At 36.8% G+C, this 21,154-nt stretch overlaps 2 protein-coding genes across 9 annotated transcripts in view; one reads left to right on the top strand and one right to left on the bottom strand.

The window, feature by feature from the left end:
- wt1b (WT1 transcription factor b) overlaps positions 1-21,154 on the top strand; it is a 117,397-nt gene that overhangs the window by 42,265 nt on the left and 53,978 nt on the right. The window lies entirely within an intron of this gene.
- On the bottom strand, positions 8,412-21,125 carry eif3m (eukaryotic translation initiation factor 3, subunit M). Its single transcript, NM_001024735.1, is given in 11 exon segments — positions 8,412-8,586; positions 9,022-9,082; positions 10,389-10,532; positions 14,566-14,647; positions 14,733-14,832; positions 14,912-14,995; positions 15,439-15,533; positions 16,543-16,666; positions 16,759-16,897; positions 18,517-18,649; positions 20,994-21,125. Coding segments are annotated over 11 exon segments (1,128 nt in total). The 5' UTR covers positions 21,036-21,125; the 3' UTR covers positions 8,412-8,462.

Here is a 21,154-nt window from a genome sequence, read left to right as displayed (position 1 = left end):
CAGTTTTTTTTTTTTTTGTATTTTAACAATACAAACATATTAATCATAACAATGGATGACAACAAGTACAAAGGTAAATAAAAAAAGAAAAAAGAAAAAACTACCGAGTACAGAGGCAGATTATCAAATTAAACGATATTCATAAAGTCTATATAAAATTTCACAGTTTTAACACTTTTTTTTGCTGTAAACATTTTGTAGAGTAGTTATTAAACAGTTTAAGTCACAGAGAAAATTCTGCATCTTAGGTACTGATAAAGAAAATTTACATTTATGAATATAATATTTACCCAATAAAATAAATAAATTACCTATAAATTCTATGTCATGTTTTTCATGATAAAAGTAACAAATTATATCACACATGGAAAAATTAATGTTAAACTTACATTTTGATGAAAAATAAACAGATAAATCAGACCAAAACATATTAACATGTGGGCATTTGGCAAAAAGATGATCAATTGATTCGATGCTTGATTTACAAAAGACACAATTTGAATTAGAATTACCAAATTTAGAAACAATCTCATTTGTGGGGTAAATATTGTGTAAAACTTTTAAATGTAGTTCTTTAACTTTGTTGGGAACACACAATTTGTAAGGTAAGAGCCAAGCTTTTTTCCAATTAATTTTATCTATTAAAGAATTCCAAAGAAATTTTCCCCTCGGAGTAATTCTTTTTTTTTTGGTCAGTTTTTTTTTGTTCATGAATATTCAATAGGTGTGACGTCACTTTACGCTACTCAGGTTTAGATCCTAAAATTCATAATTTTTATTATTTTAAATTTTGTAATTTCCCACGCAGAGCAAGCTGTACAACTGCGCCCAGATACTATGTTTAGCACGAGGTAAATAGGGTTACATTTATTTATTTATTTATTTATTTATTTATTTATTTATTTAAGTGTCTTGGCTACTAATTGGTCAGACATTCATTATATTTGCGGTTTAGTACACGGTTTCGTTCGTAATTTTGATGTGGATTATTATAATTGATAAAAACAAAAAAGAAAAATATATTGAATATATTAAACCTATTTTTATATTTCACATTCATAAACAACAATAAAAGTACTTACTAGTTTACGATTAATTAAAAGAATCACTTTATAGGGCTTTATTAGCCTGCATTTGTAACGATAATGTTTTTGGCTTATTAATTATCATTTGCATAACATTTCTACTATGAATATCATGGTCAAACTATGTTTACAGCAGTAAAACCATAGTTAGTTTGTGGTTACCATAATTTAACTGCAATTATTAATATCCTTTTGAAAAAACGAATTATTGTAAGGGCATTCAAGATGTATTTTGAAGATTATTTACAACATTATACCATTAATCAACAGTCTCTTTAGTTTCTTGCACAGACTAAATGTTTTGCTTTAAAAGATCTCAATGTATTATCAGGAGCCACGTGTATTTATTTAGTTTTATGCAGTGCCAATGACTGTTAAACATTCAGGTTCAGCTAAAAATTCAATGTTTTACTGTGGAAAAACCAAATCAACTTCATCTTGGTTGCCAAATTAGCAGTTACATTTTTTGGTGAAATATATTTAGCGTATTTCCCAGAGATGGGTTGCGGCTGGAAGGGCATTCGCTGCTTAAAAACTTGCTGGATAAGCTGGCGGTTCATTCCGCTGTGTTAATAAAGGGACTAAGCCGACAAGAAAATAGATGAATATTTAGCATAGGCTATGAACCACAGGTTGATTTTACGTAAATGGATCACTAGATGGCACCAAAAACTTGTTGCCAAAAGGATAGGTCCAATCCTTGATGTTGATTGGTCAATAGCTGTTTTATTTATCATCAATTTCTATGGGCAAAGTTGAGAGTTTTACGCTCTAGTCTGCTATTATTGCATCTGCATTACATTTTCATAGCCTTAAACATGACACTATACTAAACAAACTGTGATTGGTTGCTTTACGTGTTAGCTTTTGGGCAATGTTTGTCTGATGAAAGCTGCTCAGATTTGTTGGCTGCACATTTCATGATGTATGTCCAGCTCATCACATAGATTATACATTTGATTGGTGACTATTGAGGATATATGAGTTTAGTGAATTCACTGTCATGTATATAGAGTGACATGGTGCTTTATCCTTCTGAAATAGAGCTTTACAAGATATGTTCATCACTGTGCTCATAAAGAGATGGTCAGCAGCTTGGCATAAAGCAACTTTTCAGTCAACCCAATAAACCCAAACGCTTTTTCCAATTAAATTTAAATACACATTTTAACCCAACTGTTGGGTTTGTCTATATTTGACCCAACATTGAGTGACTATAGATGTACAAAGACTGTTCACTTGCATTACTATAGAGTACAATGCAGTGTAAAGTAAGAGTATAGTAAAGTGTAATCCCTTTCATTTAAAGTCCAAGTGAACTGGAAGTTGCTGAGACTTTCAAGTATGTTGATGTACTTCCAACTGACATGGAATATTGAGTAGGAGGCGGGCATTTCATTTTGTGTAACATTCCCTCACAGCAAACTAGTGGTAAGAGGGGCGTGGTTAGGAATAAAGCATCAAACTGACATCATCAGAGAAGCACCACCTCTCCAAACACAGAAGCAAATGGTCAGATTTTGATTGAAATTTACCAAAACTATTTTTTTTCAGTAAATAACAATGTGTGCTTGCAAAATAAAAGTACATTTTAATATTACACAAACTTTAGGCAACCAAAGTAATGGAACAGAGTGATTATTAAATTGTACTCGTTAAATTTACCGTACAAAAACAGTTTAACGTGTGTGTAAGACTTGAGATATCACAAATATTTTAATGTCTTTGACATTTCAAACATGAGCCGAAAACAGAGACAATCGGCTCCACAACCCAGCAGGTGAGAATGCAAGAAAAAACAGCTCCCCTCCATTCCTCCATTTACATTTGAAACATTTCTCGAAACCCACCTTGGCTACTCAGCCCCTTTTCACTCAACTCACACAGAATAGTCATTTCAAAGTCTGAATGTTCTAAATCAACCCAAGTGACTTTATCTATCATGTTTGACATCATTTGAAATGTCTCATTCCCTCAGAAATAGACAGAATCAAAACAATAAATATAGAACTTCAGGTATCTTTTGAACTACTGCCAAGGGTGTGCCTTGCCTATAGGCAGAAACTCTTCCTCTATATGCAAATACCTTGTGTTATTCACACACTCCTTTCCTTGAGGGGATTCTTGGATTTACTAGTTTCTAAATGTTCGGGGCGATTCTGTTATCCAGATCAGCCCATGGCTATGTATATTTTGAAGATAGGTATGCATCTTTTAATCTTGGATGTATTTTTGTGAATTTGATGTCTTGTATTGATTGTTTATGAATTGATTAAATGAATTGGCATAATACACATTTACCTGACTATTAAATTGTTAAATTGAGTTTGTGTTATTATCCCTGGTAGATTACGTTAAGTCCATAGCACCACAAGCCTCTGTACAGGGTAGTAACAGACTAAAACGCGTTAGACGGAGCAGCATGGCATGCTATACGATGTTCTTAGAGCTCCGACTAACACATTGGCATTAATTCAAGTATACTTAGACTGTAAAAGGCCAATAATGGGTTCTCTATTTAGAACAGGGGTCACCAATCTCAGTCCTGGAGGGCCGGTGTCCCTGCAGGGTTTAGCTCCAACTTGCCTCAACACACCTGCCTGGATGTTTCAAGTATACCTAGTAAGACCTTGATTAGCTTGTTCAGGTGTGTTTGATTAGGGTTGGAGATAAAATCTGCAAGACACCGGCCCTCCAGGAACAAGTTTGGTGACCACTGCTTTAGAACAAAATATTGTTGAGACCAGTTTAAATGTGGGTAAGTTAAGCCTTCATCTATAAACTTATAATACTGTATAAATCATATGGTGATTATTATTTGTTTGCTCAATTCTATACTAATGATTATGGTATGACTAAAATAGTTTGTCTTGATTTAGTAGATACCAGATCTGTAGGGGCCACCAAAAAATCCTTAACTGAGTGAGTAGGGTTTTGCCTTTATAGGAGAGTGGTTAATCGCATCTGTTTACTGACCAAGACTGATAAGCTTGTGTTTAAGAGATTGTATACTCGGCCAGTACAAGACTCAGGATGCTATAGGAATCAAAATAAATGAGAATAATATATAATAACAAATCAAAGAGAATAATCAATCATAATTTAATGTTAAAGGAAACAAAATAATCTTATCAATCTTTTATAAATGGAGTCAGATAAAACAAGGATAAATATATTAATATTTTAAACCACCTCATACTAAAATTGGAGTCAGATATGAGTTAAATTTAAAGTAAATCAACATTGTGCACTGGAAAGACCGAACATGCAGTGAACCTTCATCCACCAGTAGACACCGTCATTGGACTAACTGGCTTGACATTACATGTGTCTATACTGCAAACTTTGTTAGGACATTTGTGTGTGCCTTATCAACAGATTTTGTTGTTGATTTAAGAAATATGTAATTTAACTCTGAGTTCAGCGAGTCATATTTGAGATTTCAGTAATCCCCCGATCATTTGGATAGGATTTGGTCTTGGATGAACTGCAGGAAGAGGAGGCATTGCAAATATGGATGTCGAATGAACAGATTTTTCTTAAAAGGCACTTTGGTTAATACACAACCCAGCATTTTTTTTAGAGTGTATGTGTTCAGTGTCACAATCTAAAGCTTGTCGTATAATTACAGACGACATGTTTGTAATTAACCTCTTACTTTTGCTGTACAGAAGCACTTGTTCATGATAACTAAATCGTTCAGCAGAACTATACTAGAGTTTATCTGTGCACAGCTTTCTAACATGCATAACCCATGATAAGATGACTTCATGCTCTATGGAGACCTCAAAAAAGAAATACATTTAATATAAATATCTCAGACATACCAGATAAACCTCATCGCTTTATTATAACATGATCGCCTCATATCTGCTTTCTTGGGAAAGCAACTCATTTCGTGCCTTACCCAGAAGATGATGATCTCCTGCCCGGAAAAGTCCCTAGTTTAACAGCCAGTGATGTATCCGAGCTCCTCCTGGAGACGGGTGCTAATTGAACAGTAATAGGCTGCAGTATTTCACCAGAAAGGGGGTCTGGATACTGTAGCTGTACTGTCCACACCGGGCCTGGCAGAGAGCTGATATGAAGACACATTCCTGACTTTATCTGCTGTGGAAGACCAGACGACGTTGAACTCGATGAAACCCTGGAGGATTTGAAAACATGCATGAATAATGACGGATAACTGGGGTCGGCTGGAAATGCGATAATTTCTCTACAATGGGAAATACCTCCTGCTGTGTAGCTGGAGTCATGTTTTATAGCGTCGGAAGGAGGCCAAGTTTTTAAAACTGCACTGCGGAAATGATTTATTCTGTTTATTTTGTGCTGAAATTAAGATATCAAGCTTTGGCAGAAGCGTCTTAAGCTTAGCTGAAAATCACCCAACTATTACTCAACAGTCTGAAGACTCTTTATTAAACACAATGATGAAATATGTACCACAACGACATGGTAAAATGAGTAGTAACTGAACATTAGCCCAATAAAATGCATTTTAAAAGAAATGTAACTCAAAAGGGGCGGCACGGTGGCTATCACTGTGACCTCACAGCAAGAAGGTTGCTGGTTTGAGTCCCAGCTGGGCCACTTGGCATCTCTGTGTGGGTCCGGGTGCTCTGGTTTCCTCCAAAGACATGCAGTATAGGTGAATTGAATAAACTAAATTGGCCGTAGTGTGTGAATGCGAGAGAGTATGGGTGTTTCCCAGTACTAGGTTGTGGCTGGAAGGGAATCCGCTGCGTTAAACATATGTTGGAATAGTTGGCGGTTCATTACAGTGTGGCAACCTTTGAAATAGAGACTAATTAGTTGAAGGAAAATGAATTAAATTTAATCTACAACTTTTTATGAGAGTCACGATGGCGCAGTGGGTCGCCTCACAGCAAGAAGGTCCCTGGTTCGAGCCCTGGCTGGGTCAGTTGGCGTGTCTGTGTGGAGTTTGCATGTTCTCCCTGCATTTGCGTGTTTTTTCCCAGTCCAAACACAATTGGGTGAATTGGGTAGGCTAACTTTTCCATAGTGCATGTGTGCGAATGAGTGTGTATGAGTTTCCCAGTGATGGGTTGCGGCTAGAAAGGTCTCCGGTGCGTAAAACATATGCTGGATAAGTTGGCAGTTAATTCGATTGTGGCGACCCCAGATCAATAAAGGGGCTAAACCGAAAAGAAAATGAATGATTGAATGTATGTTTGGATTGTTTTGTGGTTTTTACCAAAATCTGGGTCAATTTCATCTCAACAGGTCCTTTTGAAATATATTTACATGATAAAAATCATAATATTTAACATTTATTTTACCTGCTGTATACAGTAGTACTGCAAAACTTTTAGAGGATCATGTTAATTTGATCTATGTTCAATTCTGTGAAATCAACTACACCTGTGTGGACTTGAGAAGAAATGATTTCATACATCCACTAATGCAATGGAGCTCATTTTTAAGTGGCCAAATACTTTGTGGGGCCACCGTATAACTGGAGAGATAAGAAACTGTTCTCACAGCAGAAATAGGATTCAACCTGTATCAGATCATGATAAAACAAGGTCATGAAATCGGACACAGTGGATGGAGAAAAGGAGACATAACTGGTAAATCTCATACGACACGTCATTTGAGTTTGAACTGTTAACCTGTGGGTAGTGAGAGTACACGGAGAGGGGAAGGTTTTGCGGTTCAGTGAAACTATTTCTCACATTATTTATCTCCAGCCTCATTTCAGTGTTCAAAATCAACTGCGGTGGAAATGTGTACACTTGCGTAACTTAGATGACTTGTACATTATTCGTAATATATTATATTCAATGGCATTTATTCTTTTTTTGTCTAAATTATTCTGTGTAAATGTTCGCTTACAAAAATGAGTATAGTTAGTATAGTTTTTTCGGTGCATCTGTATCACATTGAAAAACCATGGTTAATTTGTGTTTACCATGGTCAAATAGACTGTAAAAAGCAATTAGTATAAAACCCATTCCCCAAAAATAATAAGTTGATTTTACTTTAAAAAACCAAACAGATTTTGGCCTCTTAATGTAAAATCTTTTCAAGTCCTCCAAGTACAACTAACGAACTTGTGAATTTTTTTTAAAGATTTATTTTTGGCATTTTTGACTTTATTAGAGAGGATAGTGTTTAGACATTAAGCAAAGATGGGGAGAGGGGGGGGTGTCCCCGAGCAGGGACTTGAACTCGGGACGGCCCGACGTGCTACTGCACCATATGTCGACGCTAGTGATGCGCGCATGGCGGTTAAATCCACGGCTGCTGCAGATAATCTGCAGGTCGGGTGGGTTGAGTCATAAAAAAAAAACATGATTAATTGCGTGTCGTTGCGGGTGGATATAGCTGGACATGGTAGTGGACCAGTGAAAAAGCAGAGCGTGGGCTTTACAGAATGGGAAGATGAGACGCCTAAAAATAATGGATGAAGTGCAAGAGTAGCCTACTGTTCAAAGTTTCAGTTAGAGGAGTCATCAAGGGAAAATCTGCTATCGTTCTGGGAGAAACAAGATCGCTTATTTACATGACTGCAGCACCTTGCGAGGAGAATCTTGTTCATTCCCATCACACGCGGTGCGAACAAACGCTCATTCAGTGCAGCTGGCCGCATTTTGGAGGCCAGGCGGAATCGCCTGAATCCAGGCACAGTAGATGCTAATCTGTTTTTGCAAAGTGTAAAGAAAAAGGCCAAGTAAACACAACATAGCTGCCGTTTAGGCTGAAGTGGCACCCTTTTTGTTATCTTGTTCCTGTCTCTGTAAAAGCTAAAATGTCTTATTTTTACTCTCTGTATTTGAAAATGAAGAAAATCTTGTCCAAAGACTAACTTTTGTTTTTATAAATGAATATTAATTTAAAAACGTTTACGATTAACGTATTATTTTACTATCAGAGATGCACAGATTAGCTCACTGAATCTGCTGTTAATATCCACAGTGACCTATCATCATGCCTAATACAAATAAATAAAATAATTAAAGTGACGAGCGCGTGCGGATCCATATATCAGATGTGCGAGCGGGTGGTGGGTGGATGATTAGTATGAAGCCGCGGATTCGGGTGTCATTTCAGCTGATCCACGCATCTCTAGTTGGCGCGCTAACCACTAGCCTACTGCGCCGACCTAATTTGTGACATTTTATGTAGTTTACCTCACACATCCATTAACATATTTATTAAGTAGCCAAGTAAAAAGTAGTTTATTCAGTGGCCAATATAAATAAATAAACCTTTCTAAGTGATAAATGGGGTTTAATTAACTCTAATGAATGTGTGGCAGTTCATTACCCCTCACAAATTACAGCGAGTGAAGCACAGATGTGGTGGTCTTCATAAGTCTTTTATTGAATGTGTATAAAAACTGAAAGAGCGCTGTCAGGCGGTGGGAGACAGTGTCTGGAGGCTGCTCTTCACCGTGGACAGATTCTGCTTCCAGGAGCACAGTGTGTCATAAAGCTGCTGCCACTGCTGTTTGCCAAAGGTGCGGTGTGTGCTGTGGCTACAGGGGGCAGACAGAAGAGTAAAAACAACACAGTCAGCAGATATCCGCACAAAAAAAAAATGTATCACTATGTTGAATACTACAAATAGTATGATTTCTTCCTCATTCTGTGATAAGAAACCACATCTGGTCACAATTGACTGATGTTATAAAGGGAATTTAGAGTACAAGTATATCAGTAAATCAGTTTGTAAACAAGCTCATAAACACAAAATGTATCGCACATGTGGTGCTGTAAAAAATCATTGCACAGAGCGATTGTCGGTTTTATCGTTGTTATTATTATTACGATGATAAGCCTAATGTGGGTAGAATTTTTACCGGTATATTGCCAACGATAAGATATCAGTCATGCCTAGCAGAAGCATGACTAAAGCTGCTTACTCTTTGGGTCGTCAACTAGTCTGAAACTGAAGTAAGGTTTTGACTTACCTGACCACAACCTTCCGCTGTGTCTGGTCAATCTTGGAATAGACCATTTTGGTCCGAACAGCTAGAAATTGAGAGAAAAGCACAGTACGTAGGTCAATTTTTGCATCTGCGTTACATTAAATGTACAAGACAAGTTAATATACTTAGAAAGCAGAATAAGCGCAAGCAAAGTGTGTAGTTAAATGCTTTTAAATAACCAAATAAATAAATAATGCATCGCATTTATTAAAAATTAAACATTCAACTGTACTTTTAAGATAAATAAAATAATTAGACATAATAATAATTTATATCAGATTAAATTGTATTATAATTCAAATTATTACAAATTACTTGCTGACAAAGGCATAAAACATAGCTAGCTGAAAGATAGTGACATAGTAAAAATGACAATAAATAAGTATTTTGGGTTCACTGTGATCCTTAAGGCCCGTGCACACAGACGTTTTTTGCTTGCGTTTTCCGACGTTTACCGCCTCGTAACTAAATAAAGGTAGTCAATGTGATTGTGCACACCAACGTGCAAAACGCCAGGCGCAAAAGCGCCATTTTTAAAAAAACGCCTCATGCTCGTTTTCTTGTTTTGGCGCGCCGCGTCAAAACCTTCTCCACCAATCAGATCGGTATCTTTGTTCACGTGGACGGAGCTGCTGAAGTTACCGTAAACAGCACTTGGAGGCGCTCAAGTGCGAAACTGTCAATGCGAGCGCACATTGAAGAAGATGCCCCGAGGCATTATGAATGTGCAGCTGCTTATTGTAATGGTAAACAATAATCATTTCTTCATCGCTAGAGATGGAGCTGCTGCTTGAACCATACATGCTTGTTCGAGTCACCAGTAAGTTTAACAACATGCGTGTGACTGAACTTCTGCTCCTCCACTTCGGTGTTATAACTGGGTTTCAGAAGCTTATAGTTGAGCAGCGCCATCTAACGTCAAGATTGATTTAGCATACTCGTCTGCTTGACGCCAGTGAAAAGCGCTTGGGTTTGAACACTGAAAAACGTCTCATAAAACGCTGACGATAAACGCAAACAAAAAACGTCCTGGTGTGTAGGAGCCTTAAGAGTCATTTTATATGCAATCAAATTATTGTTTTATTTAATATGCCATCAAAAATGCATAGTATATTTATATATAATTTATAAGTCATATTTTGTAGACAAATAAAAACAAAACTGGACGTGCAAATGCTAACAAACCAACATTTAAAGCTCTTTTACACTTAGTATTCTGATGCTTTAACCCACTTTATAAGTCTTTAATCCATGTAATATGTCATGTGTGGGCTGCTGTTGCTAAAAAAATCCAATGTACATTTACTGTGAAGTTCAAAAGTCTCAGTGAAAGTATGAAAGAGTCGTACCGTCAATAACGAAGGCCTCCACGTCTTCAGCGCCAATCTGGAGCTCCTGCTGCATGGTCTCAAAGGAGATCTCCTTCATCTCCACCGCCATTCCCATGAATGTCAGCAGCCTCATTTTTGACATGTTCTGCTCATGAGACAGACCTAAAAACACATCATGAAGCATATTCTTCAGAACACTAAACCTCAGATCTCCATTGTGTCACTGGACTGCGCTTTAAACAAGTTATAATGGCAGAGAGCAAAGTTTTAGACATGCGCATCTTCAAATACTGAAGAAAGAAAGAAATCACTGATGCTCTCCGTTATTTTTTTGTACATTTATTTTGTGTATAATCTACAGAATTATTAATGAATGAGCTGCTGCTTTTTCTGGAACGAATACACGGTTAAGCTTTATATTACTGCAGTCCTTTTTACATTCTATTTGTAGCTGTACATTTCAATTATAACACATCCACATAACCAGAAATCTCAATTTCAGCAACACCTCCAAAAAGTTCCTGACGTATATCAGTATATCCATTTTATGTGATTAAACAAAAGAGAAATATCTAAAAGTCTTAACAAAAAAAAAACCCTTTGACTTCTGACTCGGTCCCAGTCATTCCCCTCGCTGGCCAGCAGAGGTCATCATCACCAGACTTCTAAGCATTACGTCATCCACTTACACTGACAAGCATGCACACCTGCAGCTCATCCAGTTAATGACCCACGCTCACACATATAAGCAGCACACACACTCCAATCCATTGCGAAGTCTTGTTCTGCCCCGGCTAACACTACTGAGCGTTTCTCATCCTTGCTAGCTTCCCGTTGCTACCTTGCTTTGATTATTGACCTTGCCCTGCCTGCCTTGTACCTTTGCCTGAATCCCGACTCTGATCCACGCCGCCTGCCTTGAACTCTAGCCTGAACACTGACCTTGAGATTAGCCGCCTGCCTCTGACCCATGCCTGCATACTCATCCTGTGTTTGCCAGCCGCCAGCCCTACGGCCATATACTACTGTGTTTGCACACGCATTACATCTGTGTGCTATTTGTTATTAAACTGTGTTTAATAAAAAAAAACTGCAAATGGATCCCTCTGTGTCAGCCACTTCGGTACAACTGCATTATTTTGAATCTGGCTTTATGCAACTTCTAATATCTCTTCCATAGATTTTGACGCAAACCACATTTTGTAATTATAACCTAATCAAGTATTTATAAGGTCTATAGTATTGGCTAATTTACCCTTTTCACCTGGAGTGTCTTGCTTTAAAAGTTCATTAAACACTAAACTACATCTACACTAACATATTTTACAAAAGTGTGTGTGTTCAGAATTCATTGATAGCATGTGTGTTAACTTTAAGTGTAAGTAAAACCTGTTTAATGAGTTATTTTACATGATTTCCATTTTCCGAGCATTTAAAATGAACATTTTATTGACACGCAATGTAATGAGTATTTAAATAGTGCACACAATCGCTTCACAATCATGGGGGGAGGGGCTGTGGTCTCTCCATACCACCACCAGTGTGCAGCATCCACTTGGCTGATGCGACGGCAGCCACAGGACAACTGTGCCAGTGCGCTTACCGCAGGTTGAGCGCCCCCCTGCTGGCCTCACCAACACCACTTCCAATAGCAACCAATTTTTACCATGTGGTCTCCCATCCAGGTACTGACCAGGCTCAGCCCTGCTTAGCTTCAGTGAGTAACTGGTCTTGAGTTGCAGAGTGATATGGCTGTGGCCAAACTCTTATTTTAATTCATCTTACCAAGTCTATATTCACTGATAAATGTATCCAATTATTAATTTTCAAATAGGGTGTACTCGTTTACACTGAGCACTGTACCTATATCTTGGTATTTGGTACTTGGTATTCATTCACTTTGTAAATAACCGGTCTTGGTGTAGGTTGGTGTAGAAGTTTACTGCTGACGTTCACTGTAAGTAACCACCGCTTCACAATCTCATCAGAAAACCTGTTTATTTTAATTAAGAAATGCTCAAAATGAGCAGGTGGTCAATGAGGCATTTCATTGAGAGTTTAAAGGGAGGTCAGCACTGGATCAACACTTATGCTGAACGGTCTGTCGCTGGTCAATGGCAGGGAGGATCCAGCCGTAATTAACATCTGCATTTTAAAAGAGACAAAACTGCTGAGACTCAAATTCCTTCAGTCCAGAGCAGACTACAGACACGTGTGTGTGTGTGTGTTTAACAGTCCAGTGCATATCAAAACAAATGAAAGAGCAGCAGCGATGGACAGAAGAGAGAGAGCACTAATTAACAGCAGCGTCAAAAGTTACATTAGTTTTACTACTTCTCTTTTATACTGATTAAGATGGCTTATGTAATGATTAATTTGACATTCTTCTTAATACATTTATTATTAACAATTATTAATAATACCCTATTATTGTAAACAGTTCTCAAGCAACATCTCACAGATGTAAAATTTATCCAGTGGCGTAGCAGACCCCCACCCCACCCTCACCAGGGGGCCCCTTCAATAATTCCTGCAGGGCGGGGCCCAATCATTTTGCGCTACACCACTGAATTGATCAGTAAGTTACAGGAAAAGAAACTTTAAAAGTGCAGTATGTAAGTTTGACACCCAGTGGTTGAACTAGGTATTGCACTCCTGAATCAAAACAAACGCAAGTGCAGGTTGCCAGATTGAGAACAGGAGCGAGTGATTTAAACTGTTCTAAATAAAAGCAACGGCACCGATAGAAGGAATATTTTTCATTTTAAAAGGAGTTTTTGTTCTAACCAAAACCTCAAATTGATATATTAGAAACAGCTTCTATTTCTCACAGCTGAACAACAGAAAACTGACAATGATCACCTCAGGTACACCTCATGTGCTTTATTCAGTGTTAAATGCTAATAATAGGAGTCTGAATGCCATTTTACATGACATTTATTGCCATACTACTGAAAGCAGCAGCAGATAGTTCACCTCAGAATAAACTGTTTGAGATTGAACTTTAGAACTAAGCACATATCAGTGATTTAGCATGTACATTTCTTAATGTTTAAGAGGTTTAATATGTATTAAACAGAGTATAAACCTTACCATTTCATGAGTGAGAGCATGTTCTGTGCTTCTGAATGGCTGCATTTAAATTTCTGTCGTGTTTCGTCTGGTGCAAACAGCCAAATTGCTTTTCACTGTGTATCTTGTCAGAAAGCGTGTTGTTAGGACACACGGTTTCAATGTAACCTGCTCACCTAATGTATACAGTTGTAATATTGATATTATTTGCTAATTAATAACCTCATATGGAACTGAATCTGCGTCTCATTTCAGAGTCTGCTACTGTCTAATTGGAGGTCCCATTTCGGTCACGGACGAATGCTTTGAGAGCCTTTCTAAATGAATGAATAAAATATGCTGTTTGCCAAAAAGGTAACCCAGGGTGCTGAAATATAATTGGTTAAACTGGCATTGGGCGGGTTAAAATAACCAAAACAAAGACAAACGTTCCGACACGTAACGCACATTTTCAAAGCAGAATATCTGACTTTACTTAGCATGTTTATGAAATATCTGCCATCATATTAAGGTATTTGTAAGCTTTAGAAGAGTCAAAAACTTACATACAGTACCTTTAAATATAAAAATATATGTTAACACTGAGAAAATGTGGAACAGGTTTTTCCTTCAAAAATAGTAATTATAAACAACCGTGGACTTGACAACAGTCAGCTTCCCATGAAGCGTCTTTCTCAGCTGGCCACGGCCCCTTATTTACATTTCACGGTATACACGTAATTAAAACGTAATTTTTCCGGTACACATTTAATCTTTTAACCTTTGCCCCATTTTTGAGCATTTTCCAGAAAACGACTTGCGGAAATATAAATGTCTGTAGCTCTTAAACCCTGTGGTCTATGTTCACAAGTCTGGTTTTGTTTGAAACTAGACATTGGCTAGTTTGGTACCCAGGGGTCAAAACAACTCAAAGTAGTAAAGAAACAGAGTAAAACATGGTAAAATATAGGTGAACTGAAAATGAATGTGACTATCATTATATGGCATGGAAACACCAGAAAGATAAAGCTGAATGTCTGACTATGTTTTGATTCAAATTTCCTGATGATACTCCCAGGGCTTATCACTTATAATCCACTGCATCCATCTTCATGTTAAAATGAGCTTCAGAAACAGCACTCACCAAGAGACTCGATGAAGTCTTTGTTGCTCTGGTAAAACTTCACATACGATATGAGCTTTGCGCTGACAAAGATAGTCAGGAGCTGGAAGCAGACAAGCCGTTCTATTAAACAGTTGCTCAATAATCAAATAAGAGCATGTATTTGTTTATGAAATGTCTCCTCTTACATCATGGATGAGCTCTCCTTCAAGGAAGCGCACTGGTTTCAGAGCCAGGAGATGGTCGAACAGATAGGTGTTTGGGTCTTTCAGCGCACGAACGATACATCTAGAGAGCAGAGTGGGTTTATAGATTAATTTAAAGAATCAGGAGATCAGAATTGAGAGAGTGGAAGAGAAAGTCATACCTGTGTGCGTCCACACGGGCCTGTGAAGCGTTGTCTTCTGTATAACTGCCCAGTAACTCCACCATTACTTTGGCTGCAGCTTCACTGAAACAGACAGCAGAATAAATGTCTAAACTTGAAAATCCTAAAACTCAATCATTTTCTTGTCGGCTTAGTCCCTTTATTAATCCGGGGTTGCCACAGCGGAATAAACTGCCAACTTATCCAGCACGTTTTTACACAGCGGATGCCCTTCCAGCCGCAACCCATCTCTGGGAAACATCCACACACACTCATTCATACACACACTCATACACTACGGACAATTTAACCTACCCAATTCACCTGTACCGCATGTCTTTGGACTGTGGGGGAAACCGGAGCAACCGGAGGAAACCCACGCGAACGCAGGGAGAACATGCAAACTCCACACAAAAACGCAGAGGCTTGAACCAGCGACCTTCTTGCTGTGAGGCGACAGCACTACCTACTGCGCCATTGCGTCGCCAATCCTAAAACTACTGAGCGGAAATGATGTTGACAGATACCTCTTCTTGCAGTCGACCAGTGCTTCATACACCAGACGGAGAAGAGTGTGTTTCTTCTCTGTGTTCAGATTCCAGTCAACGATCCACTTCCTCACCTGCACAACACATCAGATATAAAAACCAAAATAGTTAATGATAAAGTTGGGGTTGTACATAGGCTACTTAAAACAAATCCAGATTAAATTAATAATAAATTACATAAAATACCTTATTTAAAAAAAATGATTAAACAGAAAGTAATTATATTCTGACTGTAATAGTGTTGTCACGATACTGGAATTCGGTACCAATCGATACTGAAATTTCAAAAACTGCCATTTCCCTCTAACATTTGAGTGCGTTCTTAAACACAGCTGATTGGCCATTGTGTTAACATGCTCAACAGAAATGACTGTGATTGGCTGTGAAGGTCATCAGTTCATTGAACTCACTGCTGTTTAGTGAGTGTTACCACAGATACAGGGACATTGGAGCATTTTAGCTTATAGACAAACCAGCTGATCTTCATGGCTTTAAAATGCTCCAGTGTTTCTGTATTTGTGTTTACAAATAAACAGCAGTGAGTTCGGTGAACTGATGACCTTTTGGGCCAATCACAGTCATTTCGGTTGAGCACGTAAACACTAGCAAATCAGTGTTGTTTGAGAATGCGCTCAGCGCTCAAATGTCAGAGGGAAATGGACGTTTTTAAAGTTTCAGTACCGATTGATACCAAATTCCCGTATCGTGAAAATCCTAGACTGTAATTAACTTTACAATAACAATAACAACAATAAGGGTAGGGATTTTTTGACAATTTAATTTTTAAATAACAGAATGCTATTATTCAAAAAGGTAATGATTCGTACTCATCAAGTAATTGCTTCGTACTGTTTTTCTTGTTTCCTTTTTACATTTTATGGGTGATTTAAAGACAAAAACAAGGCCTTCCTCGAGGCCTGTGACACAATCTTCTAACTCCACCCTTTTATACCAGTCAATCACAATGCGTCATTAGTTAGACGGCCACTTTCATTTTCATTTAATTATTCCATGATTAACCACAAAGACTATATACCTTCATATTTCAAACACAGTTTAATAAAATGACGGCGGTTTCTATACCTGGTCTAGGTCTGTAGGCATGAAGGTGATGGCGTTGCAGGTTGCCGCCACTTTAATCAGACTGCAGTACACAGTGTGTCTCACTGGAGTGTTCTCGTCCATACCATGGAACAGATTACTCAAACTAAGAGAAGAATACGAGTTCAATACAAGCAAACATACAAATAATTAATACAAGGAAATTAAAAAAAAAACAAAAACAGTCTAGACACTCACAGCTGCATCCGAAGCGAGGGCCGTTCACCCTCACGAAACTTCACCAGCTTCTCACATAAGCTTTCAATCAGAGCCTCCTGCTTCTCCGTCTCCAGAATCAGCAGCAGAGACACGATGCTGTTCATCACACTCTCCACATCTGCAGACATCAGCAGAGGGGGACAAAAAAAGGTTATTTGTGTATCCGATCTATAAAGAGAAGCTCTGATTAGATTCGCCAGATATCAGTATTGGTCAATAATAAAAAAATATTCTCTGACTAACAGATGTAGGACAAAGGGGACACCAAATAAGTTCAAGTAAAGGGGCCAAAGAGGGCTTCAGAATTGCAATTAGTAAATGATTTTAGGAAAGAAGGTTCTAGATTTTTCCTGTTCTGCAGTTAAGGTTAACACATAACAATTGATCCGCTGTATTTGTGTTTTGTCTAATCCTTTTACATTTGTTCATTCAGCAGAATCGTTTATACTATAAAACTAAAAACCAGAGATCACAAAGCAGCATTATATTGACCTTGTTCTAAAATGCGGAAGTGCGCCTGTTTTCGCGATTGTCTTAGAACTTCCGTCTCAGTCGCCTATGGGAGAAATGACTAGGAATAATAAACGGCAAAAAAAAAAAAACGGTCAAACTACTTGCTCTACAAACAAATGTTTGCATGACTATACATATCAAGTAGAATAATACAGCAATGAAATATCAGTTTGCAACATCAAACAGTGAAACGAGCAGTTGTTAATGTCTAAAAATGAACGAAAGTGAATGAGACCGGAAGTCTCGTGCCAAAAAGATTCAAATGGCTGCGCCCGCTTGTCGGCGAAGAATACGGTGAATAGATGCCAAGACAAGTCTAAGTTCATTATTTATTATTATTATCAAGTCCACTTATTGGTGTTTGTAGGAAAAAGTTTGGTGCATATGGAGACGAAAACATCCTACAATTACAACGTCCTACAGTTGGTTTGTCAAGCCCACTTACCTGCATGAACACTCAGAAATACACATTTTCTTAGGAGTATAGTGTTTATAACAAGGATGTCCAGACTTGGTCCTGGAGGGCTGGTGTCCTGCAAAGTTTAGTTCCAACCCCAATCAAACACACCTGGGCTAGCTAATCAAGCTCTTACCAGGCATTCCAGAAACAATTTGCTTCAACACACCTGCAAGGATGGAGCTAAAATCTGCAGGACGGCAGCCCTCCAGGACTGAGTTTGGACACCCCTGGTTTATAAGAAGGTGTGTGGTGTATACAAAGAGGGAAAGAGTGTCTCATACAGGTGGTATCAGATAACAGGTAATCGGACTCATAAAAGTCCATTTCAACATTTGTATTTATCAGCTTATAAATCCGTTATCCTCTAACAAATATAAATAGCTATACATCAAATATCGGTATCAGCCATAATTTCCATAAAGGTGCATCTCTTAATGTATAACATTGCTATGAATATAAATAATATAACAGAATAACAATGTAGCATTACTTAATATGGAAAAAAGTAACATGACTATTAAAATGGAGTATACAAAATACCATGGTAAATGTAACTTTAAATAGCACAAAGTCATGCAAATTTTACTCATGTGAGCATAGCAACATTGTCCTATTCACTATATTTGTTTAAGACTTAAGACTCACAGACTTAAAATAGGAATATTGTTTTATTTGAGAGCAATAAGTAGGATGTATATTTTACATCCAAATATAAGAAAAAAAAAGATGATTTTTTGGTCATATTTTCAGTGGTTTGTTTATACCTTTGTCATCGTCTTTGAGGCAGACATCGCAGGCTTCTATGATCTGTGCCAGATCAACATGAAGACCTCCTTCTGAATTCTCCTCTGAGATCTCCGCTCCTTTAGATTTCAGGTAGGACCGAAGCTCTGACGCCTGCAAGCCAAAGTCAGAAGAATAAATACAGTTTGAATTATATTCTCAGATACTCTTTATGCACAATTAAATCCAAGAAGCATCCTATGGAATGATACACAAGTGCAAAACGTTTCTACGAATGTCTATTTCTGAAGATTTTGATGAAAATGGCTGCTTCAGTGATCATCAAACTAAAGATCTGAGCAGCTTCTTGGTATCATGACTACACCAAAAATGGAAATACATATCGATTGTACTTTGTAATATGAAAATTATATACCATCATATACACATGAAAGTGAACATTTAATTTTATATTAAATTAATTATATTATTTTCATTTTCACTACACATTTCATACATAAGCATACACTACATTACATACATTTAATTGATGTAAGCTTTCTTTAAAAAACATATTGAAAATATAAAACTGTACATGTTTATGACTTGATTCGTCTAATAGGAAAGCTACAAAAATGGGAATTTGTTCAAAAGATAGAAGACTGTATGTATCCCTAGCATTCAACATCACTGAGGTAAATTTAGTTTTATATTCGCACATTTAGCTTTTCTCCTTTATTATAAATTTTTTTTAAAAAGTATTGTTAACAAATTCTGAATAGGTGAACTTATATTAGCAGCAAATGACTACTACTAAAGTATAACATTGTTTACAGTCAATTAAATACTGCTAATATTGATATAAGTCATATTTACATGGTATATCAGACCGAATATTCAAAGTAGATTGGTAAACAATTATGGGTTGAGGTAAAGTTGGTTTTATATCCACACATTCAGACTTTCTCCTTAATTATATCATGTTGGAAAATTATTCTAAGCCAATTATAAATAGTGAAACTATATTTAGAAATTATATATATATATATATATATATATATTTTTTTTTCTCTTTTTTTTAATTATTATTATTTAATTAAGTTTTTTCCCCTAAGCCTGTTATTGTAAAATCTTGAAAAAACTCAATAAAGGCATGTTATACAAAAGAAATAATGTTTTTTTTTTACGCCATACATGCGATTTCAGAACGAATATTCAAAGCAGCATGGTAAACATTATAGTGAGTGTGTCACAAGTCGTGTGTAAATAGTGTATTACCAATATATAAATATGTATGTGTTGAGAAATATCTGTTGTCAACAACACAAAAACTTAGCAGGTGCATAACTTACAGTTTATGTTTCTAATAATTCATGTTTTTATTTATTTTTAACCCGTTAACTGCCCGCTCCACCAAATGGATGACCATATTGTTTTGACTGTTTTAAATAAAGACTGTTAAAGTTTTAAATAATGGTTTACACACACACAGCATTTTTGGTTTACAAAATAATCAAACAAACATAATTCTGTTGCACTTCTACACTTGATTTGACTTGGTTTTATTGTTAAAAAAAAGATGTAAAATGAAAATCAGAAATATTTTATGGTATACTTCAAAAAACAAAGATGATTGAGTAGTCAAAATGTTTTATCTTGATCATTTTTTAATAAATTGGTCTTACACTTCATATTTTGTATAGTATATGTACTAATTCTGGTACTTTTACCATAAACCGACAGATCCAGCATTTGGTAGAAGTTTGTATTTCAGAAATTATGGGATGTGTTGAAAAAATGCATTGAGTGTGGTAACTAGTGATATTAAGAGTTCAGAAATGCTGTCCAACATTTATTTTCTCGGTGAGGCAGTTAAAGAGATAAAGTACAACATTGTCCATTCATAATCAATTAAATAGTGCTAATATTGTTTTAAAGTCATACCATTTCAGAGTGAACATTCAAAGATCGAATGCACGAATATAAAACCAACTTTACCTCATTTAGGACATCATGTTATTTAATTAATCTGTTTAAAACAAATTAAATATATAACGCTAACGTTAATAAAGAAAATAAGACACTTTTAATCAGGTTATCATTCCTATTAGAGAACATCCGCATAGTTTCTGACCAAGAAGCGTCCAGTCAATTCATAAATATTGGATTACAAATACTTTAATATTTATGTGTTGAGAAATAACGTTATATGCTGTCAATAACACAAAAAAACTTAGCAGGTGCGTGACTTGCGCTTCAAAATATTCTGCTGATATACAAAAATACATTTATTTAACACAAAACCCATCTCAAAATATGTGGAAACACAAACATTAACAAGAAACATATGTCTGTCTGTTAAACGATGATATTACCAGTTCGTTATTCTACAAGTATTAATCGAGCTAAAGGCTAACAGATGTTAGCATCTAAAAGCATGCTTTATCTAGCGGGACCGTTATTTTTGCTGAAATGAGTGCGTAAACACACAAAATGCTTGTGAGTTATTTAAACATACCTGATCCTCCTCCGTTATGTCAATAAACGCCGGTACGCTCATATTTAAAGTGTTTTAAAGAGCACAGATAAAAATCCACGCTCGCAGCCTAGCTTTTCAGGCCGGAAGAGGATCCGTGTACTTGCCGGTGATGCTGACGCACTTCCAGGTCACACACTTAA

The sequence above is a fragment of the Danio rerio genome, chromosome 18 (genome assembly GCF_049306965.1).
Source record: "Danio rerio strain Tuebingen ecotype United States chromosome 18, GRCz12tu, whole genome shotgun sequence".
Taxonomy (NCBI): domain Eukaryota; kingdom Metazoa; phylum Chordata; class Actinopteri; order Cypriniformes; family Danionidae; genus Danio; species Danio rerio.
Note: the sequence above shows the minus strand (reverse complement) of the source record. Positions and strands in the feature narration are given on the sequence as shown.